General features: G+C 64.2%; 1 protein-coding gene across 1 annotated transcript; it reads left to right on the forward strand.

The window, feature by feature from the left end:
- The first annotated feature begins 8,416 nt into the window (after positions 1-8,416).
- On the forward strand, positions 8,417-10,160 carry LOC129507950 (uncharacterized). Its single transcript, XM_055322790.1, has 3 exons — positions 8,417-8,898; positions 9,203-9,298; positions 9,847-10,160. The coding sequence occupies exons 1-3, from the start codon at positions 8,417-8,419 to the stop codon at positions 9,941-9,943; spliced, it is 675 nt and encodes a 224-aa protein (XP_055178765.1). The 3' UTR covers positions 9,944-10,160.
- The last annotated feature ends 13,223 nt before the right edge of the window (positions 10,161-23,383 follow it).

A 23,383-nucleotide genomic window follows, 5' to 3' on the forward strand; every position in this document is an offset into this window, starting at 1 on the left:
TCGTCCGGTCCTCAGCGCGGCGGAACAGGACCCAGCGGGCAAACGCCCCCCAGCCCCCTTCGGCCGGCCCGCTGTCGTGGCTGGGGACCCCGAGCAGAGGGACGCCGCCCAGGCCGCGCAGCCCGGGAGCCCGAGTGTCACGCGCACCCGCGCGCACCACCCGCCTCTGGCCAGGACGCTTATACATCCGGAGGGTGGGCAGTGCCCGCTGCTCCGACCTCCCCGCGCACCGGCCGGCGCAGGGAGGGCCGGGGGCGGGGCCTGCACTGGCCCAGGGAGCCGAGGACACGTCGGAGGAGTTCAGCCCGCCGGGTCGGATTGTACGCGGCCCCCTGCCACCCACCTTACATCCAGGCTGCCCACCTGGGAAGGCCATGCTGCCTTGGTGCCCGGCCAGGCCCAGCACCGGGAGGCGAGGCCCACCCTGAGGCCTCAAGGCCTCTAGGCCCAGGCATCCGCCACACTGAGGCCTAACTTGGCCTGTGCTTTCCCCCACCTACTGCCACTGGGGTCTTCTCTGACCCGTTCAGGGCGTCCGTGGCTTTGCTGCCCAGTCTCCCCAGCAGAGCACCAAGTCTCCCAGCCTCCCAGGAGCCTCTCTGGCCCTTCACTGAGGCTCTCGCAGTCAGAGCCTCTGTTTCCAAGGCTTCTCTGCCCGCAACCATGTTGTAGGCCTTCGCCTGCGCTTGCCTGGGATGAGGGTGGGAGGCAGGCGGCCTCTCCCAGAGCTTCTACAATCCCCGGAGCCTCAGACCCCAGGCTGGAGAGGGTGCTGGCTAGGAAGTGGGCAAGGCTCTGGAACTGAGGACTGGGGAGTAAGCTCCAGTGGGAAGGGACTGGCTCCTGGGCCTGAGGTCTAGGAAAGAGCATGAGGCGGTGAGTGCAGCAGGGCAGCGTGTGGGCATGTGGCTGGGGCGTGGTGTATGTGACTTCCTGGACAGGGAGCCCCCCCCTACCTGCCCCCCTGGCTGTGGCTATAGTTGTGGAGAGTGGAGGGAGAGGGAAGCTGTCACCAGAGCCTGCCCCCAGCCCTCAGTGGCCATTTGGGGCTGTGACAATGACACTGACCTGTGGGACCTATGGACAGGTCCAGGGACGAGTGAGATGTGGAACCAGCTGGGCTTAAGGGCCCTCTTTCCCCTCCCGGAGCAGGGCAGCCCACTGCCTCCAGGACTTCAGGAAGAGCTGCTTCTGATGGAGGGGAGAACCCAGCTGGGAGGGGACATTGGTGGGGCCAGGTCACAGCAGTGTTGCAGGAGGCGTGCCCACTGCTGGCGGTCCACACCCAGAAAGGCGTGCAGGGCAGTGTCATCCGGGGTATCTCCTGCTGGCATTCCGTGCCCAGAGAGGTCCTGGGCCCTGAAGACTGTGGGGGGCCGATGTGGGGGCTCTGGGAGGGGCTCCCGCGTGTGGTTGTGCCTTATCTGGGATGCATGCTGCCCCGGGGGCGGGGGGATGCTGGAGGCTGTGTCCATGCTGTGTACATGCTGAGCCTTCCGCGTGTATCTGGGCACACACCTGAGGGCAGTGGCCAGATGTGGAGACGGAGGGTCACACCAGTATTGAGAAGGGAGAAGTGAAAGTGAAAAGCCCTGGGGCTTCCTGGATGGGTCTCTGGGGCACAGTCCCGAGGCCCTGGGCCCTCGGAGTCTGAGGTGGTGGAGGAGAGCGCAGGATCCTCCCAGCCCCCGTTAACCCCTTCCTGCCCGAACTGGGACCTGCTGGGCGGGGCTGGGAGGGAGCAGAGGACCCTGTGGGGTGGGCAAAAACCCTGGTGGAGAAAAAGTGCACTGGGGAGAAGTGTGGGGGGGCCTCACCCGGGCGCTCCGCCATCGCGGGGTCCATCCCTTTCCACCCGCGGCGGCTCCTCACCCTCGCGCCTGCAGAACCCGCGACCCCTGCTCTGTGCCCGGGACCCGCGGTCGGAGGGGCCCGAGGCGCTCGAAGCGCGAGGCCGCCCAAGCCTCCAGCCCCGCAGAGCCTCTGCCTCCACCGCCCCCCGGGCCGCGCCCCCTGGAAGCAGCCTCGGTCCCTCCAGGGGCGCGCTCAGCCCTCCGCGCCCCGCGCCCCGCGCCCCACTCCGCGCCCTGCGCCCCGCCCGCAGCCCGAAGGAGCGCGCCGCCCGCCCCCCGCCGGCGCCCCGCACCCCGCGGCCCCCGAGGGAGCGCGCCCGGCCGCGGGAGGCCTTCCCCTCACCTGGCCGGCTGCCGCTCCCTTCCGCCTCGCTCCCCCTGCCGGCCGCGCCGCCAGCACCGCGAGGTAGGAGGCCCGGCGGGGCGCCGGCCTGGGCGGCCGGGAGGGCCCAGCGGCCCGGAGCGGGAGCCGCCCGGGGTCCGCCTTTCCCGGCCGCCGCCGCCCCCCTGCCTGGGGTGCGCAGGGGACGCGGGAGCCGCGTCCTGCAGCGCGGCTGACCGCGAGGTCAGGGCCGCCGTGAGACCATTCTACAGGCCCTAAGACCGAGGCTGGACGTCGCGGGGCCCCGGCAGGTACGTGGTGGGGACCAGAAGTCCGGAGGGGGAGGGGGGCGGGGGCGGGAGGGGCCCGGCGGGGCGGCCTGAGCACCCGCCCGGTGGCAGCCGGTGCTTCCCTCTGGGCCCTGCGCGGGGTCCCACGTGCGCGCTGGCTGCGCCCCGCACCACCCCGGGGGGTACAGCCCCCCACCCTAACCCCCCCCCCCCCCGGCGCCCCAGCATCTCTGGAGTTTGGCCCGCAGCATGCCCAGCGTGGAGGTTCCCCCGCAGCGCGCGGGAGGCAGCCCCTGAGCCTGGGCTGCCAGCCAGGCTCCCGGCCCAGCTCCGCCTCCCCAGAGTGCACGTGTCTCCCCCAGGGGAGCCATCACCACAGGCACCCTACCCTTTTGGCAGGACCCCACTGCTCATCTTCCGTCCATTGTAAAGGCACATCCCTGGTGCTGCCGGTGGCAGCTGCTAATTCACTCCGACCCTCTCCGTCCCTAGCCCCCGAAGGACCCGTGCACCCTCGTGTAACTCTGGCCCGCACAAAGTCCTGGGTCCTCGCGCCCGAGTCCTCCTGAAGACTAGGGCACGCCACCGTCGCCCCAGGTGGATCCGTGCTGGTGCCTCCAGGAGGATGTGGGTATGTGCTGCACTGGAGACCCCCCTCCTCCAGGAACCAGATTTTGGGTCGGGCCGGAACCCTGTTGCACCTCCCAGGGCACAGACAGAGAAGAGCCGGCTTTAGGCATTACCTGATCACATTAAATCGTTTTAGGAAAGATTAGCCAGGAACTGCCACAAGTGTCTGCTCAGACGTGGCCTCAGGGGTCTCAAAGGAAGGTCCTGCACCAGAGAACACCCTGGACCCTGCCTCTCGGCCTCAGTCAGCGCTGGATCGAAACTTCTTGGGCTCCACAGGGCAGCAGTGGGGGTGGGTGGGAGGGACGCAATCTTTGCTGGAGCCCAGAGGGGCGGCGGGCACAGTGGGTAGCTCTGTCCTCCCTTCTCAGCTCCCTCCCCACCTTGCCGCCCGACGACGCAGAAGATTCTTGGCCCCTGGGGCGTGCCCCATCATTCCTTCATTCAGTGAAGGTCCTTTGGCCCTGACGCTGCAAACGTAGCTTTCAGGGTGGTGCTCGTGTGGACAGGTGGGGACCCCAAGCTCTGGAGGTGGACAGGTGGGGCTGCTACTGCCACGCTTTCTGCACAGTGGTTGGGCTGTAGCCTCTCACCTTCTTTCTGGCCACTGGCCACCGATGGGGGAGAAGAACCTCCAGCTCCTCGCTGAGGAGGGTTGGGCTCTGTCGTTGTTCCCCCCACCCCCACCCCAGGGTCCGCATCAAAGCCTCAGAGCCCAAGTTGCACTGTCAGTGGGCACCCTGTGTGGGGTGCTGCTTGCCCGAGCACCGGCTGACTACATGCCATGGCTTAGAAACTCTCTGGGTGCTGGGCTGGCACTCCGGGCGGTGGGGGGTTCTTCAGGGGCTGTGGTGTGGCCTGGGCCCCTAGTTGGGGGCAAGAGCAGTTTCCTGCCCCGTCCTGCACTGTGCTGCACCCCTCACGTCTGTGACACCATCCTGCAAAGTTGCAGGAAGCAAATCCCTGTCTCAGCTTGAGGACTCAGTGTGTCTGGAAGAGCAGTGGCCCGGTTCACCTCTAACTGCTCCCCAGCCCTTCCCTCCCCATGCCCCTCCCCCTGCGAAGCAGAAGTCCTGGTGAGCCACCCCCCCCAGGCTCCCTGCTTGGTGCTGGGCTCTGTGGGTGAGGATGGGTGGCTGCCCAGTCCTTGATTCTGGGGGGTGGCAGGCAGCCGGCAGAAGCCCTGGCTGGGGGGTCTGGGCCCACAGTGGGGTTCACACTGAGGGGACAGAGGACTCTGCGGGGATGCCCAAGTGAGCTGGCTGAGCGGATCCTATGAAGTACTTGGTAGAGGTCCAGGAGTTAGACACAGCCTGGTGTGTGCTCTGGTGGCTTGGAGAGGACAGGGCTGGGAGGGAGTTGAAGCCTGACTAGGGAAGGGGCTGGCCCTCTCCCTGCCCCAGTGACATCCCGGGGACTCTTTTTGGACCCCAGTGCCACCTGCCCGTGGTCCTAGAGCAGGGCTTGCTGAGGCTCTGGAGTGCTGGCGCCTGGGCCCTGGAGACTCGTGCAAACACTAGCCCCTGCCAGGTGAGCAAACGGGAACTGAGGGTCGATGGGTGGATACCAGAGGGGATGGCAGTAGTGGGGAGAAGAGAAAGCAGGACAGCGGGACCCTCCCCCTGTGACACCAGGCCCCTCAGAGCCGGGAGGGGGTGCAGAGCTGGCTTAGAGCCTCCCTCTACCCGGGGCCTAGCTGCGCCCCCTCACTGTGGGTGCTGCCCTTCAGGGGGACCTGGCGGGGAGATGGTGAGAGGGATGGCGGCCGGATGTGGCTGTCAGCTAGGCCTGGGCGATAGCCACCCCCCCCCCCCCACCAGCCACTAGGGCCTCCTGCAGTCTGGAAGTTCCCACAACTCCAGAACAAACAAACAAACAGACTGATGCATAGCCAGGCCCTGGGCCCCTCTCCAATTTCTGGGCCTGTTGATTTAGCTGCCCACTTGGCAGGAGGACCCAGCCACATGGGGAGCCGGCTGTCCATCTGTCTGTCCATCTCCTGGTCACACCAGCCCTTCCACCCCAGGTGCCTTCAGGCAGAGGCGGGGCTCAGAATCCCAGGTGACAGATTTAGGCGGCCTACCAATGACGGGACTGAGGCAACCAGCCTCTCCAGCGCCCCTTGCGTGCCCTCTCTGGCCAGGCAGGACAGGAGGACTTACACTTTCCGGGGAAAGGGACAGGTCCCAGAAGTTCCTGGGGTGTGTTCGCTGAAGGTGAGTGGCCAGAAGATGGAGAGCTCCTCAGGTTCCTCTGGTGAGCGGGGGAGCCAGCGCCCCCTTCTCAGGCACTGACATGGCCTCGACACCACCACATGGCCTTGACACACTCACGAGCACGGGCATGAATGTACATGCACGCACACACCACACACATACACAAGCACACCTGCAGATGTGTGCACACACCCACACATACATCTAAGTGTGGGACGCACGTGTACTTGTGCACACACTGGACACAAGCACGCATACCTGTGAGCAGGGGCACAGAACCACATACAGTATATACACGTGTGCACAAGGACCCGCATGTGTTCGTGTACAGACTCCCGTACAAACTAGAGTGCGTATGTCGGCATGTGCAGAACACATATGCGGGCACACATGTGTGTGCAAGTGTACCCCCCAGTGGCCACTGTGCCGAGTCTTCAGTGTCTGCGACACTCATGTCACTAACTCAAGTGGAGCTCAGATTTACTTGACTTGGATGAGGTCCGTGGGGAGCTGCAGGTACCACGTGATGAAGGAAGAATAAAACGTGGCAGTCCACCCCTGCTGGGCAATTTCCTGAAGGTGTGACACACTAAGATGATACCCCAGGGCAGGGAGGTCTACCCACCGGGATGATGCCCTCAGTGGTGGGTACAGTAAGACTCTCCCAACAGGGATCCTTCTGGGTGGAATCACCTGGGAGGTTGGTCTCCACGCTCAGGCCCCAGCCCTGCATCAGGCTTGGTGGCCAACATGAGCCCTGGGAGGCTCCAAAAAGTAAGAAACTGGGGACAGGGCCAGAGACAATGAAGAATGGCCGTGAAGCCAGTTACACCAGCACCACTATTAACAGGGGCTAGTGAGGGCATGCTCCCCTATAGTTTTTGATCTATAAGATCTCCTCTTATGGATACTTAGAGCATTTGAAATAATTAAATATATCTAACTTGGAATTTTTGTTAAATGTTTTAGAAATTAAACTCAAGTTGTCCACATATTCACTGTGACAACAAAGCGTGACTATTTGGAGCAGCTCTGTGTCAAAATCTGGTCCAAGTGCAGTGGAGAATTGGCTCTGCACCTGTGCCCCTCTTCGTCCACTCTGCTCCCTGGCTGAGCCCCCAGGGCTGCTGGATGGTCCCCATTAGCCCAGGACCATTCATTCAGCTTGCCGTAAGCCTGGCAGCCAGAGCCTTTGCACCCACTGCCCTCAACAGGCCCACCCTGGTTCTCTCCGCCCGCTGACCTGGCGCTGAAGGCAGGAGGCAGGTGGACTGTCCAGTCTGGGGTCGGTGGCAGGAACGCTGCTATCATAGCAGAGTTAGTGTGAGGGCATGGTGGCCCAATGGGCAAGGCTCTAGCATGCGGGCTCCCCCACCAAGGGCCAGCACCCAACAGATAGATGGGAGACTGAGGCCCCCTGGAGATCTGGGGAGGCAGCCAGACCTTGGTGGTGGATGCCACTCCCAGCAGATTTCCAGCCCTGCCTGGTCTCCGGCCTTTCTGGAAGAAGGCTGTGTGCGTTGGGGGGAAGCTGCTGGGGAAAAAGCCAGTGCTACCATTTTGGAGAATTGACTCTGTTAGGCAGGACTAGGTCTTCTCGGCCCTTTGGAGCAGGGTGGAACCAGGGGCGGCTCAGTCATCACGAGCTGGGGCCAGGCGTGATCCTCACTCTGCGGTGTTCTGTGTCTGAGATGCACCTTGGCCTCTCCAAGCATCAGTGTTCCTGTCTGAGAAATGGGGAGAATTCTCAAGGCCCCACAGTGCAGATGCAGGGAGCTGTGTCAGCTCTTAAACATGGTTTCTCAACTGATACCGCCATTGCAACGGCCCTGGCCTCCTTGGGCAGCCCCCCAAATCTCAACTGGTTCCCCCCCCCAGACTGGGTAGGACAGCTATTGCCTCTGTGATTCTGTGGGGCCGCCAGGCCCGGCTTGGGATTCAGTGGCCCAGTGGGGAGCAGTGGTGGCTGTGTCCCCGAGAAGCCCAGTTAAACACTCTGCCCAGCTTTCACACCTGGCCCAGGTGTCTAGACTCAGCCTCAGTTTCCCCATGTTCACAAGCACAGCTCCACCCCACCCCAGCCAGACAAATCCCTTCCCTCCTCCAAGACTCTGCTGAATCAGGTTGGAATTTCTCAAAAGCAAACAAACAGGCAAGCTCAGTTGCGGTTTTCAGAGCTCAGATTCCTCCCGTCTGTCTGAGCCAGCATCCAGCCCGGCCGGCCGCCCCCAGGCAGGCTGGACGGGGGCCCCCAGCTGAGCCCCCCGGGTCCCTGGCTGTTGGAGCGGAGTGGGGGTACCAGGCTCAGAGCTGACCCGAAGCACCGGGCCACCCCACTTCCCTTTGGAGACCCCGCAAGCGAGGCAGGAGGCCGCGGACGGCGCCAAACACAAGGGACACCTGGCCTGGTGCGGGCCCAGCTGGACGTGGGGACAGTGACCGGTGATGTGCCCGGATGAGGCAGGGCTGTGGGGGCCGGAGGGTCGGGGGCTCAGGGGATGGGGCACTGGGGGGCTGACCCCAGGTAGCCGGCACAGCAGCGCTGGGGGTGATGTTGAGGTGCAGGGGCAGGGCCCGCGTGGCCGTGTGGGAACGCGGGGGTGGGAGGCGGGTGAGGGGGCGGGCAGGAAGGCACCTCAAGGGGCAGAAGGGGCTAGGAGGGAGGGCTGGGGGAGGGGAGGGGCGGAGGGGGCTCTCGCCAGGTGGTCTTAATCTCCTCAGTGAAATAGGAGTCCTGGGGGCGGGCGGGGGAGGTGGGAGCTGAGACAGCTGCGGGGAGGGGACAGCCTGACAGCCCTGAGGCCCCCCAGACTGGGAGCCCCTGCCTGCCCGCCCGCTCCCTGAGTCGGTCCTGGGATGGGTCCCCTGCCGGAGCCGGAGCCGGAGCCGGTTCTTCTGGCCACCCCTCCCCCTGGGCCCCTGCCTTCGCGGCCCAGAGGGTCTGGCCTGCGTCTGTGTGGATGTGGAGGGCGCCCGGCCTTGCCTGCTGTCTAAACAGCCGTTGGTGGCGGGGCGGGGCAGGGGCTGGGTCACCGTTGCGGCTCCGAAGCCCGGGCCTGGATCCCCACGGACCCACTGTGCTGTCCCTGGCCCTGCAGTCACCCCATGGGGGGCGGGGAGGAGGAGGGAGGGGCCCCTGGCCTAGCCGGCCCCCTCAGCTTCTCCTGGCCAGCCCTCCACAGAGACCCGGACGGAAGGGAGGCACTGGCGCCTGCTCTTTTACCCACCAAGGGGGCTCCCACTGACAGAGAAACTGAGGCTGAGAGGGGTGTGAAATTGGCCTTGGCCACCAGGCAGTGGGGACAGGAGGGGACGTGGGCAGCATGGAGGCGCCGGCTGCCCCGTCCTGCTAAGTGGGTGCTTGGCGCCAGCTGTGCTGGGCGGACAGACAGACAGATGCGAGCTTTCACTGGTGTCCCAAGCCAACCTAGCCCCTCCTTCCAGGGTGTTTGCCAGGACCTAATGCACCCAGGCCGCCCCATGCTGGGCAGGCGTACGGGCGGCGCCAGGCTGTCTCAGGCCTCCCTGGGAATGGCCAGGCCCCGGGGTGGATGCAAGGGTCCGAGGTGCCCAACAGAGAAACCAAGGTGGCCCTCCAACAAAGGCGAAGGGAAGTGGGAGCACCTGGGACTCCCCAGGCCCGGCTTTCCTTCCAATTCCATGGCAGGCCCCTCTCTGAATTGCCCACCTGTCTGGGTCCTGGCTCCCGTCCGGGCCCCTGGCCATGTGGCCCCTCCTCCTTGGCTCTGTGCCATGGTTCTGTCCCCGGTGACAAACCCATCATGGGACTGTAGCCCTTTGCACCTGCTGGGCCCTGCACTCTGTAGGGTAGGGCGGGGAGGTGGTACTCACTGCAGAGCATTTGCTAGTGGTGTCACTGTTCCCTTCCAGGCTGGGAACCAGGAGGCCGAGAAGTGAATCAGGGGGCCAGTCTGGCCCACACGTGGACAGCAGCGGTGAGCAGCAAGGCCGGTCCAAGCTGTTTCGGTAGGTGGCCTCAAATGTTTCCGCAAGAAGGTGGCACATGGATGGGGCTCAGCTCGCTTTGGTCAGCTGGATCAGGGCTGAGAGCTGGGAAGTCAGCCTGCACTGGTGGGGGAAGGTGGAACTGGCCCCTTTAGCAGAGCGCCCAGAGAGGTCCCCGAGGCCTCAGGTGTCGCTGCTCCCCTAAGCACCTCCGACAAGGTCAAGACAACTGCTCATCATTTTAGAGGAAATGTTTGCGGATTCTTTCCTACCATCTGCTAAACCCAGCCACAGGTTGCCTTCAGGGGAGACTGCCCCTTCAGTCTGGGGAGCTGGAACATGGAGCTACCCTATAGATGTCTGCAGGGCTGTCCCTGGACAAAGGAAGCAGCCCGGGTCTAGGGGAGAAAGTTCTGGAAGGAGGTTTGTTGCTCCCAGATGGAGAAGAGAAGTGAAGTTGTGCAGAGTGTCTGGGAGTCAAGCAAAGGAGGGGAGCATTGGGAAGGGAGGAGGGGGCAGGGGACATGGGGCTGCTGCACTGGATCTGAAGGGCATTTTCCTGATTCCAGCTTTGGGCTCCTGGCCTTCCTCCTGGGACTCTTGGCGGGAGTCTGTTCTCTGCCTGTCAGCTGCCCAGGGGCTGCTGACCTGGGGCCTGGATGCTGAGGACCTTGGAGCCCACTTGTCCATCGGCCCAGCAGGAGCCTGAGCCCTCCTCCCTCCCAGCCCAGGACTGGGGAAGTGAGGACTAACCATGTTCTGGATCAGGGCATAAGGGCAGAGGTCTGAGGCTGGAGGATGTGTCCTAGGTCAGCCCAGGGGGGGCCTCAGAGGCTATTGTTGTGAGTAGCGATCATTGGTCGGTGACCAGCATTAGGTCAATAAATTGTACCTGTTATATACACACTTCACGAAGTGATGATGGTCATGGTGGAGATGCCAAGGATACTGCCCTCTTGGTATCACCTGTCACCTCCTCCATTCTACATGAGCTGCCTCTCTTAATATGGCCCCAAGTATCCCTGGCTCTGATCTTGAGGCTGGATGTCTTCAAAGAGGTGCCCAGGCCCTTCCTGAGCTCCTGGCAGCACCCCGACCCCACTCCACCCCACCAGTTGGTCTGTGGCCCGGACCTCGTCCCAGAATAGCTCATCGCAGCCATACGCAACAGCCAGCATCAAGCATCTTGGATTTCTGACAAAGGGACCCCCCACCTGGTAGCAGCTGACACCTGAGCCCACCCCACCCAGTGGCAAGGGGCAGGGGTGAGTGACCTGGCCGGAGACAGCTGCTGTGGGAACAGTCAGAAGATCCCAATGTCACTCGCCCTGGTTCTAGAGGGGAGACTGAGGTACAGAGCAAGGCGAGGCCTCTGGCGTCTGTGAGGGGCCTTGCCCAGCCAGGGGTCCTGCCACTATCCATCCTGGCCCTGCCCTTGGTGCCCTGTACACCTCTGCTGTCCACCCGCCCGCCCAGGCAGAAAATGGCCATTTCCTCCGGCCCCTGCCCCAGGGAGCGACACGGAGCTGGCAAAACAAACAGGCCGTTCCTCCTGTGGCCGCCGGCTGGTGATGGATGGCCAGAGGGGCTGGCCTCGCTGATGGACGACCGCCCATCATGTGTGGGCCGGAGGCGGGGGCCGGTGAAGCCTTAGACACAGGCACAGACGCACTCTTGAGAGCCGTGGTGCTGGCCTCGCTCTACCTGGAGACATTCCCAGGCCGGAGCCCCGGGGGGACCCCAGCCTCAGTTTCCACATTGGTGTGCTTAGGGGTGGGCTGACACACCTGAGGGCGGGGGCCTCTGTAAGCTCCCACCTGCCTCGCCAAGGGCCAGGCCCCCTGCTTCGGCCTGTACTCTAGACCTGGCCAGCCTGGGATCCTTTGAAGCCTTTATTGGCACCTCCCTGTGTGCTCGGCCTCACAGGGCCTCCCCTCTGCAAAGCCGGAGTGGGCCGTGCAGGGCATGGCGCCGAGCTCGGGGCAGGGTCAGGCAGGCACACGGGGAGTGTCTCAGGTGGGAAGGAAGGCTGGGCAGTGGGATCACAGGTCTCGGGGGTCTGAGAGGGCCTGGGTCCGCTGCACTGACCCAGAAGGCCCTGGGGTCCCTGCCCCAGCTATCCCTGCCCCGGCTTTTGTTGGCGGCCCTGCCATCAGTGGGGTGGGGATGATCCCCTCCTGCAGATGGGTCAACAGGCTCAGGGGAATTCTGGCCGGGGGGAACACAGGCCTGGCTGAGGTGGGCCCCACCGGGCGCTCCTGGGTTCCGCAGCACCCAGCTGCTGGCGACTCCCACCGGGCAGAGCCGGATGTGCCCATGGTGCTGACAGCCCCACAGAGGCCACAGCTGACCAGCCTACAGCACTGGCAGGCTCAGAGACCTCCCGGCCCCGCCTGGCGACCACCTGCAAAACCCAAAGGATACCCATCTACCCAGCCCAAGGCCTGCAGCAGCACAGGCCACCCAGCTGGTGACCGGCTGGAGAGGAAGGGGCAGCTGTGGCCAGGCCTCTGACCCGCCCCCGCCCCCCAGCTGCCCAGCCCCACCGGGAGCACGTCTGGCCAAGAGGAAGCTTCTGAGACCCCCACTTCCTGAACCTCAGAGCAGGCTGGGCCGGGGCCGCCCACTTCCCTCCAGAGCCCCCAGCCCTGCCCTCAGCTCCTCCAACTCAGTCCCATGGCTCCACGACCCCCAGCTATGTGTTTTCCGGGGCGGAGGGCAGAGGGGATGCCTGGGCAACTTGCCCCGATTTAGGGTCAGAGGCGGCAGGAAGCTGACCTGGCGGGTGAGAGGTCTGGGCAGAGGGGGAGGCCTGGGCCAAGGAGGGACCTCTCCTGGAGACAGGGCTGCCCCCAGCGCAGGGTGATTGATACTCTCTGCCAGAGAACCCTCTGGATGCAGGCTAGCCTGCTGGTTCAACCCTCTGGGTGCCAGATGGGCCCCCTGTGCCACGGCCAAGGTGATGCCCTGAGTCAGCCATCAGCTTCTAGAGCTAGGCTGGAGATGGTTACGGCCGTGGTCCCCCACTGAAATGGACTGTGGGAGCAGCAGGTGATGCGGGAGCTGGAGCGTGGGAGGAGGGTCTGTGGGCGGGGATCTGGGGTCTCAGGTGGAGGCTCTCAGGCCCTCAGCTCTGGTGAGCTTGGATGGTGCCTGCGGGGTGGGCCCGCCTGAGCCGTCCTGGCCTCTCCACGCTGCTGGGGGCAGGAAGTCTGGGTCTGGCCTGGGCTGGCAGACCTGGGGGCAGGACCAAGGCCCATGCAGGGCAGGAAGTGGCCCTGGACTCCAGCAGGGATGGGGTGGCCTCTCAGAGGCCATTTCCTCCCAGGGAACATCCTGCCCAGGCAGCGGCAGGGAGAGGGCTCCAGCCCCGGAGAGCAGGAAGGGCCTGGGGCTCAGTGTCCCCCTCAGGCAGGGCCCTGGGAGGTCCCAGGAGGGGATGACCTCACGGATGTCTGAGCTTCAGGAGCTGAAAGGCCAGTCAGCCTCCCCCCAGCCCCTACTTGGAGCTCCTGGGCTCCCACCTGGGGCTCAGTTCCTGCAGTTTCCAGCAGCCAGCCTTGTTCGGTGGCCCTGGCCAGGTGCTCAGACCTCCGCCCTGCCTCAGTTTCCCATGTGAGCCACGGCCAGAACCTGGGCCTCTCAGCCTGCATGCAACTATGAACTGAGGGCGAGGAGCCGAGGGAAAGGCCCCACAGGCAGCAACCTGCGCCTCACAGCTCAACCCAAGCCATCAGGCTGGGCCTGGGCAGACTGCCCAGCCCCAGCTGCCCCTGTTCTGGGGCCCGGGAGGGGGTCAGTGGCCCCCCCACCCCCAACCATGTCCTAAATATAACCAGAGCAGGCGCCTGGCCGGGAATAGAGACCTCTGTCAGTCCCCAGCAGGTGCCAGTGGGAGGAAGGTCAGTGTGATTGGCAGGGGTGCCGGCCGGGCAGGCAGCCAGATGTGGGTCATGTGAATGTCCGGTGGCAAGGCCCAAGGGTGGGGTGGCGTGTCCTCACAGGACAGCTGGGTGCCTGGCCCGCCCTGTTCAGAGTAAACCCTGGACCCTGCCCTCACCCTCACCCCACTTCTGAGGCTGCTGCCAGGCCCCCAGAAAGGGCAGGCCCGCCCAGCGCTGGCCATGTGGCTGAGCCCTTAGCACCGCCCACAGCCCGAGGCCTGCCCTGCAGCCCCACATGGTGACCGATCATCCATCTGGCCGCGTGGGGTCACTGAGCGGATGCTCGGAATGCTGTCTGGGTTGCCCAATATCCCTCTGTCCCTCACCCCTGAGGGGTCCTTCTGGTCCCCCCCCCCCACCCTTTGGCCTCTCCCTGCCTGGTATTCTCATCCTTGCACAACCCCCAGACCCTCTACTCCGGGCTATTCTGAGCTGACCACCAGCCTGGCTGATGGGGCCAGACTCCAGGTCCTCAGAATCCCCTTCTGGATCTCTTGATGCTGGTCCCCGCATCAAGCTGCTCCTGGCCTGACAGCCAAGGCCCCCTTGAGCCCCCCATCACTGAGGCCAGGGCTCTGAGGAAGGCAGGTGGGGCTCGGCTGCCCTCCCAGCTCCCTCAGGCAGCATCCTGGGCTCCAGGCCAGGTCCCACCCTGGCTGGTCTCGGAGCCCAGTGCTGCATCCCCCTCTACTGGGCAAGTCCTGGATGCCCACTGGGCGCCCTTGGACAAGGCTCTCACCAGCCAACTTGCTCTACTGTTCCCTTCAAGCAAAGCCTTCTCTCCTACTCCTTCCTGTTGAGAGGAGACCGTCCAGCTAAGAATCTGTAAATACGCTGAAAACTGCCAAGCAGCCTGAGACATGGATCCTTGTTCGTTTTCCACTGTGATCGTCCCAGTTCCTTGAATACAAATCAATAGTTTCCTCCCTATTGGACCAAAGTTATGGGCAAGGGAAGTGGAGCAGGAGTGGCAGGTGCTGGGGTGGGGAGGCCTGTCCAAGGCGCCACAGGGGTCTGGTGGTCTGGCCTGGCCCTCAGAGGTGGCATGGAAGGGCAGGGCAGGGTGAGGGCAGAGTGGAGGCTGATGGGTTCAAGACATCTGGCTGCCCCTGGCCCCCACTGGGATGTTTGTTGATTAAAAAAAATGAGTGTCTGTCCAGCACCTACAACGTACCCTGGACTGTGCTCGCCACATGACATGCTGCCATCCCTGAGGTCAGAATTCTGGAAGCTGGGGCTCTAGGAGGGAATCCTGGGTCCAGAGACTCATGTCCGAAAAGGCCCCGGGGAAACTGGCCATCCCCTCCATCCTGCGCCTCCCCTCTACAGCCCCCCTGGCTGCAGTCTTCCCGCCCTGCGCACGCGCCCTAGCCATGAGACACTCATGCCCCACAGGCAGCTCGCTGCACCCAGGACAGTGAGCTTTGCGGTTCTTGCTTTGCAGGTTGGTGACTAGAAAGCCTATCCCGGGGAACGCGCAGGGCCGCCTCGGAGGGTGGTGCCTGGTATGGGAGCAGCCGGGTGGGGATGCAGGACAGGGCGACCTGGGGGCACTGGATGCCAGCTGGAGAGTGGGACCGTGATCTGCACCCCCCGCCCCGTCCCACTACCCATCCCCGCCTGACTCTCAGGGCCCCCAGCTCCGCGGCCCTGCTCGTGCTGGACACGGTAACGGCTGCAGTGTGGGCTTGTTTGTTCTTCGTCTAGTTTTTCTGGTTTGGAGCTTGGATGCCCAGGCAGGGCTAGGGGCCTGGGAATGGGTGGGGGTGGGGAGCGAGGAGAGGAGCAGGGGGCCCTGGCAGAGGCATGTGGCTGAGGAAAGGGATCAGGCCTGGGTTCGAGGCCACCCCTGGTCCCACCTTGCCATCACTGTCCTGTCCTTACCTGCCCTCACCCGCGGACAGGTGGGTGAGCTCCACCCTGAGCCGGGGGGGTCGCCCACATGGGCTTCCAGGAGGGGGATCTGTTCTGAATCCATCTGCCTTCACCCTCGGGCCTGGCTGCAGGCTAGGGAGGGCACCCATGGTGTGGTCTCAATGAGGCTTTTGCAGTCAGAGGCTCAGGGGAAGGAAAAGGTTCCCAGTGACCACCCAGCCTGGTTCTTGGCGCCCTCAGCCTTCCTTGGAGAGGCCTGAGTAAGGCTCACTGTGTGTGGGGACGGTGGGGATGGGGGTCAGGGGGCAGTGGCTCGGGGCCCCAAAGCATGGAGCTTTTGGGGGGACACCTCCCACCCACATGGCACCCATCTGCCTTTGGCTTACATCCAGGCTTCTCTGCTTCCTGTGTGGGGCCCTAGGCCTCTCTGTACCCCTGGAGGGGACTGGTGGGCGTCTTCCTCCTGCCTCCTGCCTGCTGGATCCGCATGCCCCATGGCCCACCATTCCCAGATGCTTCCAGCAGCTGCCCTTCCTCTGGGCAGCCCACCTGCATCTCCCTCCTAGCCTTTGGTCAGGATACCCAGGGCTCATCACCCACTAGACTCTCACCACCTCCGTTTCAGAGTTGGAGAAACTGAGACACTGTGGCATAGTGTGTCTGTCCTTGCGGCATGAATCCAGGCCTAGCAATGCGGGTGGCCTACCCAGTGAGGTGAGGGGGCAGGGCCAAGACGGGGACAGCCAAAGATGGGGACCTGGGGGCTCCCAGTGGGGCATGAGGCACAGAATTTCCACTGGGAGGGGGAATCAGAGGGTGAAGACGGGGCTGGGAGTGTGTATGCCATCTGGGGCTAATGGTTCAAACCCCGTGGGCTTTGAGGGCGCATCGGAGTTCACCAGGGCAGAAGGCAAGTGAGAAGCACAGCCCGGTGCTGCCCACCAAGGCCCTGTGGGGACCTGGGGCTCAGGGAAAGCAAGCACCACCCGGGCGCCGAGGCAGGACGCGGGGACTTACTCAGGTCTGGCCTCAGTCCCCCAGCCCGCCGAACTGTGTCCCTCCTACGGGGAGAGGTTAAAGGGCTTCGGGGGCTGGGGCAGACTTGGAGGAAGGAGTCTGTACAGCAGGCCTGGCTGTAGGCTTTCCCACTGACCCTGGACAGGCTCTCCCCTCTCTGGGACTCAGTTTCCCTATCTGTAAAATGGTGACTATGGCCCCTGGCGAGGCTCGTGGCTCAGAATAAGGCTTGCTGGCTCAGCGGTGGGGGTGCCCCCCCCCAACTGAGACCAGGTCAAGGACTCAGCCCCAGTTGGGGGCCCAGCTGGCTGGGGTCGTTAGGATAGCCGACCCTGGGAGAATCACCAGAACAACTGCCCCTGTGCTCCCCCACATTCCCAGCTAGGCCTGGACTGGCGCAGCCCCCAAACATTTCTCAGAGATTAGGCCCTAATCCTCGTCTGCTCCGGGGGGACCCCAGCCTCCGTTCACTGTCACTCACCCACCCGGCCCCTCTACCCATGGCACTCTAGCCCTCAAAGCCCAGGGAAGCTTCCAGAAGGAAGGTGGCTCCACTGAGGCCCCAGGTGGGCCCGAGGCTTGCTCTGGCCCTAGGAGTCCCTTCTGTTAAGATGAAGAAACTCTGTCCTGTTGCTTTCTCCAGCCAGTTCCAGGGCGTCGACCCCGCTCTTCAGCCTGCACCCCAGGCAGGCATTGCCAACCCAGACCCGATGTCCTGTGCCACCCAGGGATCTAAAGCAGCACGTCAACTCGCCTGCCCCGTGGGCCTGCCCCGGTGGCGGTGGCGGTGGGGGAGGGCGGCCTAGTGGCATTCCTGGGCTCCGGGATAGGGGAAGGCCCACCTCAGAGGAGTTCGGGGCTTCTTGCGGGCTTCACCAGGTGCTCTGGGCCCAGACAGAGGGACTCGCAGAGTGGGGAGCTGACATCAGGCCCCCCTCCTTGGCACTGAGGTTGCCCCTGGCTCTGACCCCTCATGGGCCTTCCCACTTCATCACCAGAAACTTGGGTCCAGGGAGGGGCAGGTTGGTTCATGGGTAGGGGTAGGGGGCTGGCCCTGCCCCCACGAGTCCTGGGCGGGCGCCTTGACACAGCTCGGGCTCCAGAAACATTTGCTTTAAGTCTTAAAATATCAGGTTCCTGCATCACAGGGCTTCCCTGGGGGCCACCGGGCGGGCGGGAGGGATTTCAGGAGTAAGAAGATTCCCCCACTGGCCCCCACCCGATCGGCCACTCTGCCCGCCCCTTGGCCTCAGCCGAAGCCAGCTGAGTGTTTGGTGGTGGCCTGCTGGGCCCCCCTCTCCTGCTCTGGGGGGACCTGCAGTCGGCCACATGGAACCCCACCTCTTCAGAGCCCCCAGCCTCCAAAGGACCCTGGGCTGGGGCAGAGGCACAAGATCCAGCAGCCTTTCTCCCCCGACAGCTCAGACTTGCTCCAATGGACCCATGGATGCCTTCAGCCAAGGACAGTTCAGATGGGGAAACTGAGGTCCCAGAGGAAGCGAGGCTTCTTAAAGCCACAAACAAGCCCCTTGTTCGTGGCAGTGGAACTGTGAAACCCACCCTCATGCCCAGCCCTGTGGCAGACCGCAGGGCTGCTAGGCAGAGGTCTCGTTTTTTTTTTTTTTTTTTTTTAAGTCCTCTCTACACCCAACGTAGGGCTCTAACTCCTGCCACTCAGATCAGGAGTCACATGTTCCACTAGCCCCCAGGGGACGTCTTGAAAAGGTGATGACACCACTTTGGTGCTGGGCCCAGCATTCAAGGTGGCTTCCCAGGGGCAGAAGCAGACCCTTCGCATGGGGCCTTGAAGGGCGAGTAGGAGTTTTACAACGGTCCTGGAGGCAGGCTCCCTGGACTGAAGGGCCAGCTTTAGCAGAAGGACCAGCCTGCAGGGTACAGGTCTGTGGTGTCCACTGGATGGCTCTGGGAGGACCTTGAACACAGGGCCAGGCACTGGGTTAGCCCCACTGCCAGGTAAGGGTGGGGTGGGGGCCTGGGCGAGTCTGGTGCTCATAGGCTTTGGATCCTGCTGCTGGGGGGCGCAGAAGAGCTCTCCTGGACAGCCAGCTCTGCCACTCGGTGTGAAGGTGACGCCCTCCTACCTCTGCTACCCCTGGGGACCACTGCCCAGAGGAAGGCACAGCCCCCATAGCCCGCCCACTCCCTCCCAGGCAGACCACCGGCCTCGGCCCGGGGGACCAGCCTAGTGCAGAGCGGGAATTAGAGCCAGGCGGCAACAGCTGGCCCCACTCGAGCATCCCCCGGGGGCCACCGCCTTGTTCCCAGGCCCCCATCCCAGCCCGTTCCCAGGCTGCACCCCACCCCCCAAAACACACTGCTAGGGACGTGGTTGGGCGAGGCTGTGAAGGGACCACCGGCTGGGAAATCTCCTACTCCCTGGCTACCAGGATGCAGGACCTCACCATCAGGCTGGGGGAGGCCCCGCATGGCCCCCACCCCTGGGGCCCCTGCCTCATTCTGCTGCTTGTGTTCCTGGGCTCAGTCTCCCTGCAGGAATACACATACTTCAGATGATTGGAAGCCTCCAGGGGGACCGCACCAGCCAGAGAGGACTGTGGGAGGGGGCCATGAGACCCCCCACCAGCTTTTGAAGGAGATGCACATGGATCTGTGGGTGCAAAGATATACCGTTTTGGTGGCTGTCATCCTTTCTGGTGTCAGCACAAGTGGGATGAGCATCTACTGGCTTCCCTGGGAGCTCCAGGGGGTCATAGAGAGCTCTAGGTGGTCCCCACAGAACTTGAGTTTCTGTCCTTCACCTCCCCACCACCCCGTGCACACCCCAGGGTGCCAATTTTTGCCTGTGGCTGAGGCATCGAATGCCTGTGTGCCAACAGTGCCCATCAGAGGACTCCAGACACAGCCACACACGGGGGGTTCCTCTCAGAAGGGTCATCGCTACGCTGTGACTTGGCTGCTGCTGCGTGTCTGACAACCTGGCTGCCCCTATCTGTTCTCAGGGTCTCCCACACCTCGGTTGGGGCAAGTCTTCCATTTTGCAGGTGGGGGAAACTGAGGCCCAGAAAGACTGTGAGGCCGAGCCCATGGAGGTGGAGGTGTCCTGTAGATGGTCAACCATCGCTGCCAAGTGACATAGTGAGGTGGGGGAGGGACTGGAGGCAGAGTGTTGGGGGTGGGGTGGGGTGGGACCAGGGACAGACCCCTGAGGTCCACACTGTCCGCACTGTCCTGCTTCATGGCTAGGGCCAGAGCAGCTCCACCACAACCCTGTGGAGCCGGGTGTCGTGTCCCTGAAAGGGTGGAGGGTTACAGCCAGGAGGATTAGTGGGTCATTGGCACCCCTGAAACCCAAGCTGGCTGCCGGCTCTGGGAATGGGCGTCTGACCCCTCTGCGGCCTCCAGGATCCCGGAGAAAATCCTCGAGGCCGAGTTAATACCAAGACCAATTTTTATTTCAACAAAGTTAATTCTCAACAATGTGACAGAGGGAGAGGGATTTTCCTGCCACAGGGGAAGGGGGGCTGGGGTCCCCACCCGGTGCCGCCCCGCCCCCGCCCCCAGCTGTCCCCACCTCCGAGGGTGAGGCTGCTCCTCTGCAGGGCATCCGGCCACCGGCCACCACCGTCAAGGCTTCTTCCTCAGGCCTGCAGGTCTCTGGGCCGGGGATGTCCTCCCCCCCCTCCCCCCTGCCAGGCCCCTGAGGGCAGCGAGGGGACCTCCAGGCCCTCCAGTCCCTTACCTGCTCCATGAGGGTGGGGTCTAACCACTGCCTGTGATGGAGCGGCCGGGGCTGGGAGGGTTCCCCGAGCGATGCCTGGGCCCTGACCACACCCGGGGGACTCCCCCCCCACTCCTGAGGGTGAGGGTGCAGCAGGCCTGGGCTCAGAGCTGAGCCAGGGTGCTCGCTGGGAGGGCTGCGGGGGAGGAACGTGGGCTCCCGCCTCCCCCTGCGCCCCCAGGAGCCCCGAGGGGAGAGGGCGGAGGGGCCAAGGGGGCTCGGACTCGACCTCAGTGCCCCCCAGCCCGGCCGGGGCCGGACCCGGAAGCCGCTCTCCGACCGGATAATCAATGATCTGGGGCTGCGGGAAGGCTGGGAGCCCTGTCAGAAATTGCTCCTGACGATGACCACATGCGCTGCCCGCGGGGACAGGCTCCGCCAGGCCCCCCTTCCCTCCCAGCGGCCGCTCGGTCTCTCTGTCTCTGTCTCTCTCTGTCTCTAAGTCTCTCTCTGGCTCTGTCTCTCTGGCTCCCGCAGCCTTCCGGGCGAGGCGGCCTCTACTCCCCATTCTCCGGAGGGGAGGTGGGCCTGCTTGGGCCCCGGCGTCTACACAGACTCCAGCGGGCCCCCAGTGCTCGCAGGCCTTGGGTGTGGAGGGTGGCCCCAAGCGGGCACAGCCACGGGAGGCCCGTGACAGTGGGGGGACGCTCACCGGAGGGCAGAGGGACCGGTGCGGGCGAAGGTCGGAGGTACGTCGAGGCTGCCCGGGCTGTCCACGCCGGCCCCCAGGCCTTACTCTGAGGGGACCGCCCGAGGGCAGGACTAGGGGCCTAAGGGCACCCCACCACAGGCCAAAGTCAAACCAGATGGGCTGGGGGCCCTGTGGGGCAGGCGGGCCATTCGTCACCGTTATCTGCTCCACCGCCGAAATCACAAACACATTTTTAAGTGAAGGACTAGCTGCCACTGGCCTGCGGGCCCTGATGCCGCCCAGCTGTGGCCACACTGGGCTGGGGGGGGGGGTGTTGCGGATAGGGGGTGTGGGGCACCGGCAATGGGCGGCCTTAGGGAGGAGTGCCTGCTGCCCCCCACACGCCCCCCAAGGCTGCACTGGCAGCTAGGCCGATGCTAAGCCCCCACCGTCCGGGTCTGCGGCCTCCCCTGGAGGGGCCGCCTCTGGAGCTGGGGTGGTGGGGAGCACCCTCATCTCTGCTCTGGGCCTTCCTGCCTGCCCCCACAGCCCTGGCGTCACAGATCCCCTCTCCAGCTCCCGCACTGACCTGGGCGGCGCATCAGGGCTGCTGAGGACAGCGGGGCCCTGGGCCTGGGCGCGCCTTCTGCGTGGGGCTGCTGGCTCGCGGGCCATTCCATGGGAGAGGCCGGAGAGACAAAGACAGGAATGGAGGCAAGAGATAAAAAGAGACAGAGATGGGAGACTGAGGCTGGCGCCTGTCCTCAGAGACCCCCCGGGTGTCACCACAAAGCAGCCAGTCCCACGGTGCGGCGGCCTCACAGCACGGCAGGCCCGTCCTCGAGGGTGTGCGGGCAACGTGGGGCTGGGACCCCTTGGCTCTCACTCTGGGAGCTGCATGCAGGTCCTGCCCAGCACCCTGGACCCCCGGGCAGGCCCACGGGGGTGGGGGGCGCCAGGAGAAATGGCCTGTGACGGGGTGGGCGTCCCGGGCGGGAAAGCAAACAGCGTCAGCGGCTAATGAGCGGGAACCGGGCCTGGGGCCGAGGGCCAGGGAGGGGCACGGCCATCGCTCATCCTGACAGGCGGGCAGCTAGGGGGGGCTGGGGGCTGGGGGTGGGGGGAGCATGAGGGAGGGGACCCTGGAGACCCGACCCCACACACAGACGGACGGATGGACGGACAGAGTGGAGGCAGCCAGGCCTCTCACCCCTGGCTGCCGTCCCCCTCCCCCACACGGCGTCTTTGCAGGACAAAGGAAACGGGTGCTGGACCTGGGACCCCCGCATTGCACACTGGAGAGGAAGGACTGGAGTCTTGAGGGCCTGACCCCCAGCCCCCGGCCTCAATTTCCCAATCTTTACAAGGTTGAGGAGGGAAGGTGTGCCCTGAGAGGTGCTGCCTGCCCTGACTTTCCATGGCCACCGCTCCTCCCTCCCTTGTGCAGCTGTCCTCAAGGTCCCCACTCTTTCACACGGTCCTCCCCCAAACCCCGATGCCGCCGACAGGCCCCATAGCTGTGGGTGGGCTGACTTCACACCCGAGGGAAGCGGCCCCTCCAGTCCTGCACATGAAAGCCGCAGTCCCATTTCATAGGTGGGAAGACTGAGGTGCAGAGTGGGAGGGCACGGCTCTTGGCCCCCCTGCCTCTGGCAGGTTAGGAGGCCCTGCTCCCCAGCTCTCGGCCGGGCAGAGCTGACCCAGCCTCTTAGCCTCTTGTCTGCCTCAAGGGCCCTAAACTTGCAGGGTCTCAGAGCAGGCAAGACCTTGAGAGTGCTCCTGAGTTCCTCCTGGCCCTGGTGGCCCCATGCCAGCTTGGCTGGCCGAGTGGCCTGTAGGTGCTTGCCGACAGGGGTGTCCAGGCCCCTGTCCTGCCTCAGCCGGGAGGGAGGGGCAGCCATAAATTCACACCGCCAGCCGCCCGAGGGATAAATGTGTCATCGACTGCACGATTTACGAGCACACCCCTGGCCCGCAAGGCAGAGAAAACAAGCCTCTGTGTACACATGGCGCGGCGGGCAGGGATGGGCGGCTGCCGGGGGGCATGTGGGGGCACAGCAGGCCAGCAGGACACGTGCATGTGAGAGGTGTGGGGACAGGGATGGGGGTATGGGGACACAGACACGTAAACAGGTATGTGGGGACGTGGATACACTCAGGGAGGTGGGACTGTGCCTCTCAGATACACCCACAAACACACATGGGCACACACACAGGGGTATGATCACACGTATGCTCACACATCAGAAGGTGGCACAGCACGCTCAGGCACCCTCACTGGGCATGTCACCCAGAAGCATGCATGGTTAGCCTGTGTCGAACCCCCCCACCCACCAGAGGTGTACTCTCCCCAACACCCTCAGAGGAGTCAGGCCAAGGAAGGGAAGGCAAGGAAGCCTCTCTGGATGCTCATGTGCACATGTGTGTTTGTGCATGTGTGTTTGTGCATGGGTGTGCATGCATGTGTGTGCATGCGTGTGCGCAGGGTCTCTCCCCCCCCCTACCCCAGACAGCTCAGGAAGGGCCATGGTGGAGGGGCCACCGTGAGGAGGCAAAGGCAGAGCAGGAGACCAGCTGGCCCAAGGAGGACACAGGGCAAGCACGTGGGGAGACAAGGATGCTTGGGAACAAGGGCTGGGTGCTGGTGCCTCAGTCCTTCTGGGGTCCCACCTGTTTTGAGGCTTGATTGTCTCAGAGGCCCTGGGGCACCAGGCAGCCACGCCCCCCCCAGGGCAGCCCCTGAACACACCCCAGCATCAGCGCTGAAGAGTGAGGCCATAACTCAGCCTTGGCTCTTCATGGGCCTGCTGCCTGGCCTGCTGACCACATGCCCAAGTTGTCCACAAGGACCTGGTGGGCGGTTCCAGGCTCGAGGCTCT

This window comes from Nyctereutes procyonoides, unplaced genomic scaffold, assembly GCF_905146905.1.
Source record: "Nyctereutes procyonoides isolate TBG_1078 unplaced genomic scaffold, NYPRO_anot_genome, whole genome shotgun sequence".
In the NCBI taxonomy this organism is placed as follows: domain Eukaryota; kingdom Metazoa; phylum Chordata; class Mammalia; order Carnivora; family Canidae; genus Nyctereutes; species Nyctereutes procyonoides.

Excerpts from the sequence above, each read along its gene's own strand:
- LOC129507950 (XM_055322790.1), top strand. The coding sequence starts at position 8,417 with ATGGGGGGCGGGGAGGAGGAGGGAGGGGCCCCTGGCCTAGCCGGCCCC. Across the intron at positions 8,899-9,202 it reads TGCCCAACAGAGAAACCAAG|GCTGGGAACCAGGAGGCCGA; the intron begins GTGGCCCTCCAA and ends GTTCCCTTCCAG. Across the intron at positions 9,299-9,846 it reads GGCCGGTCCAAGCTGTTTCG|CTTTGGGCTCCTGGCCTTCC; the intron begins GTAGGTGGCCTC and ends TCCTGATTCCAG.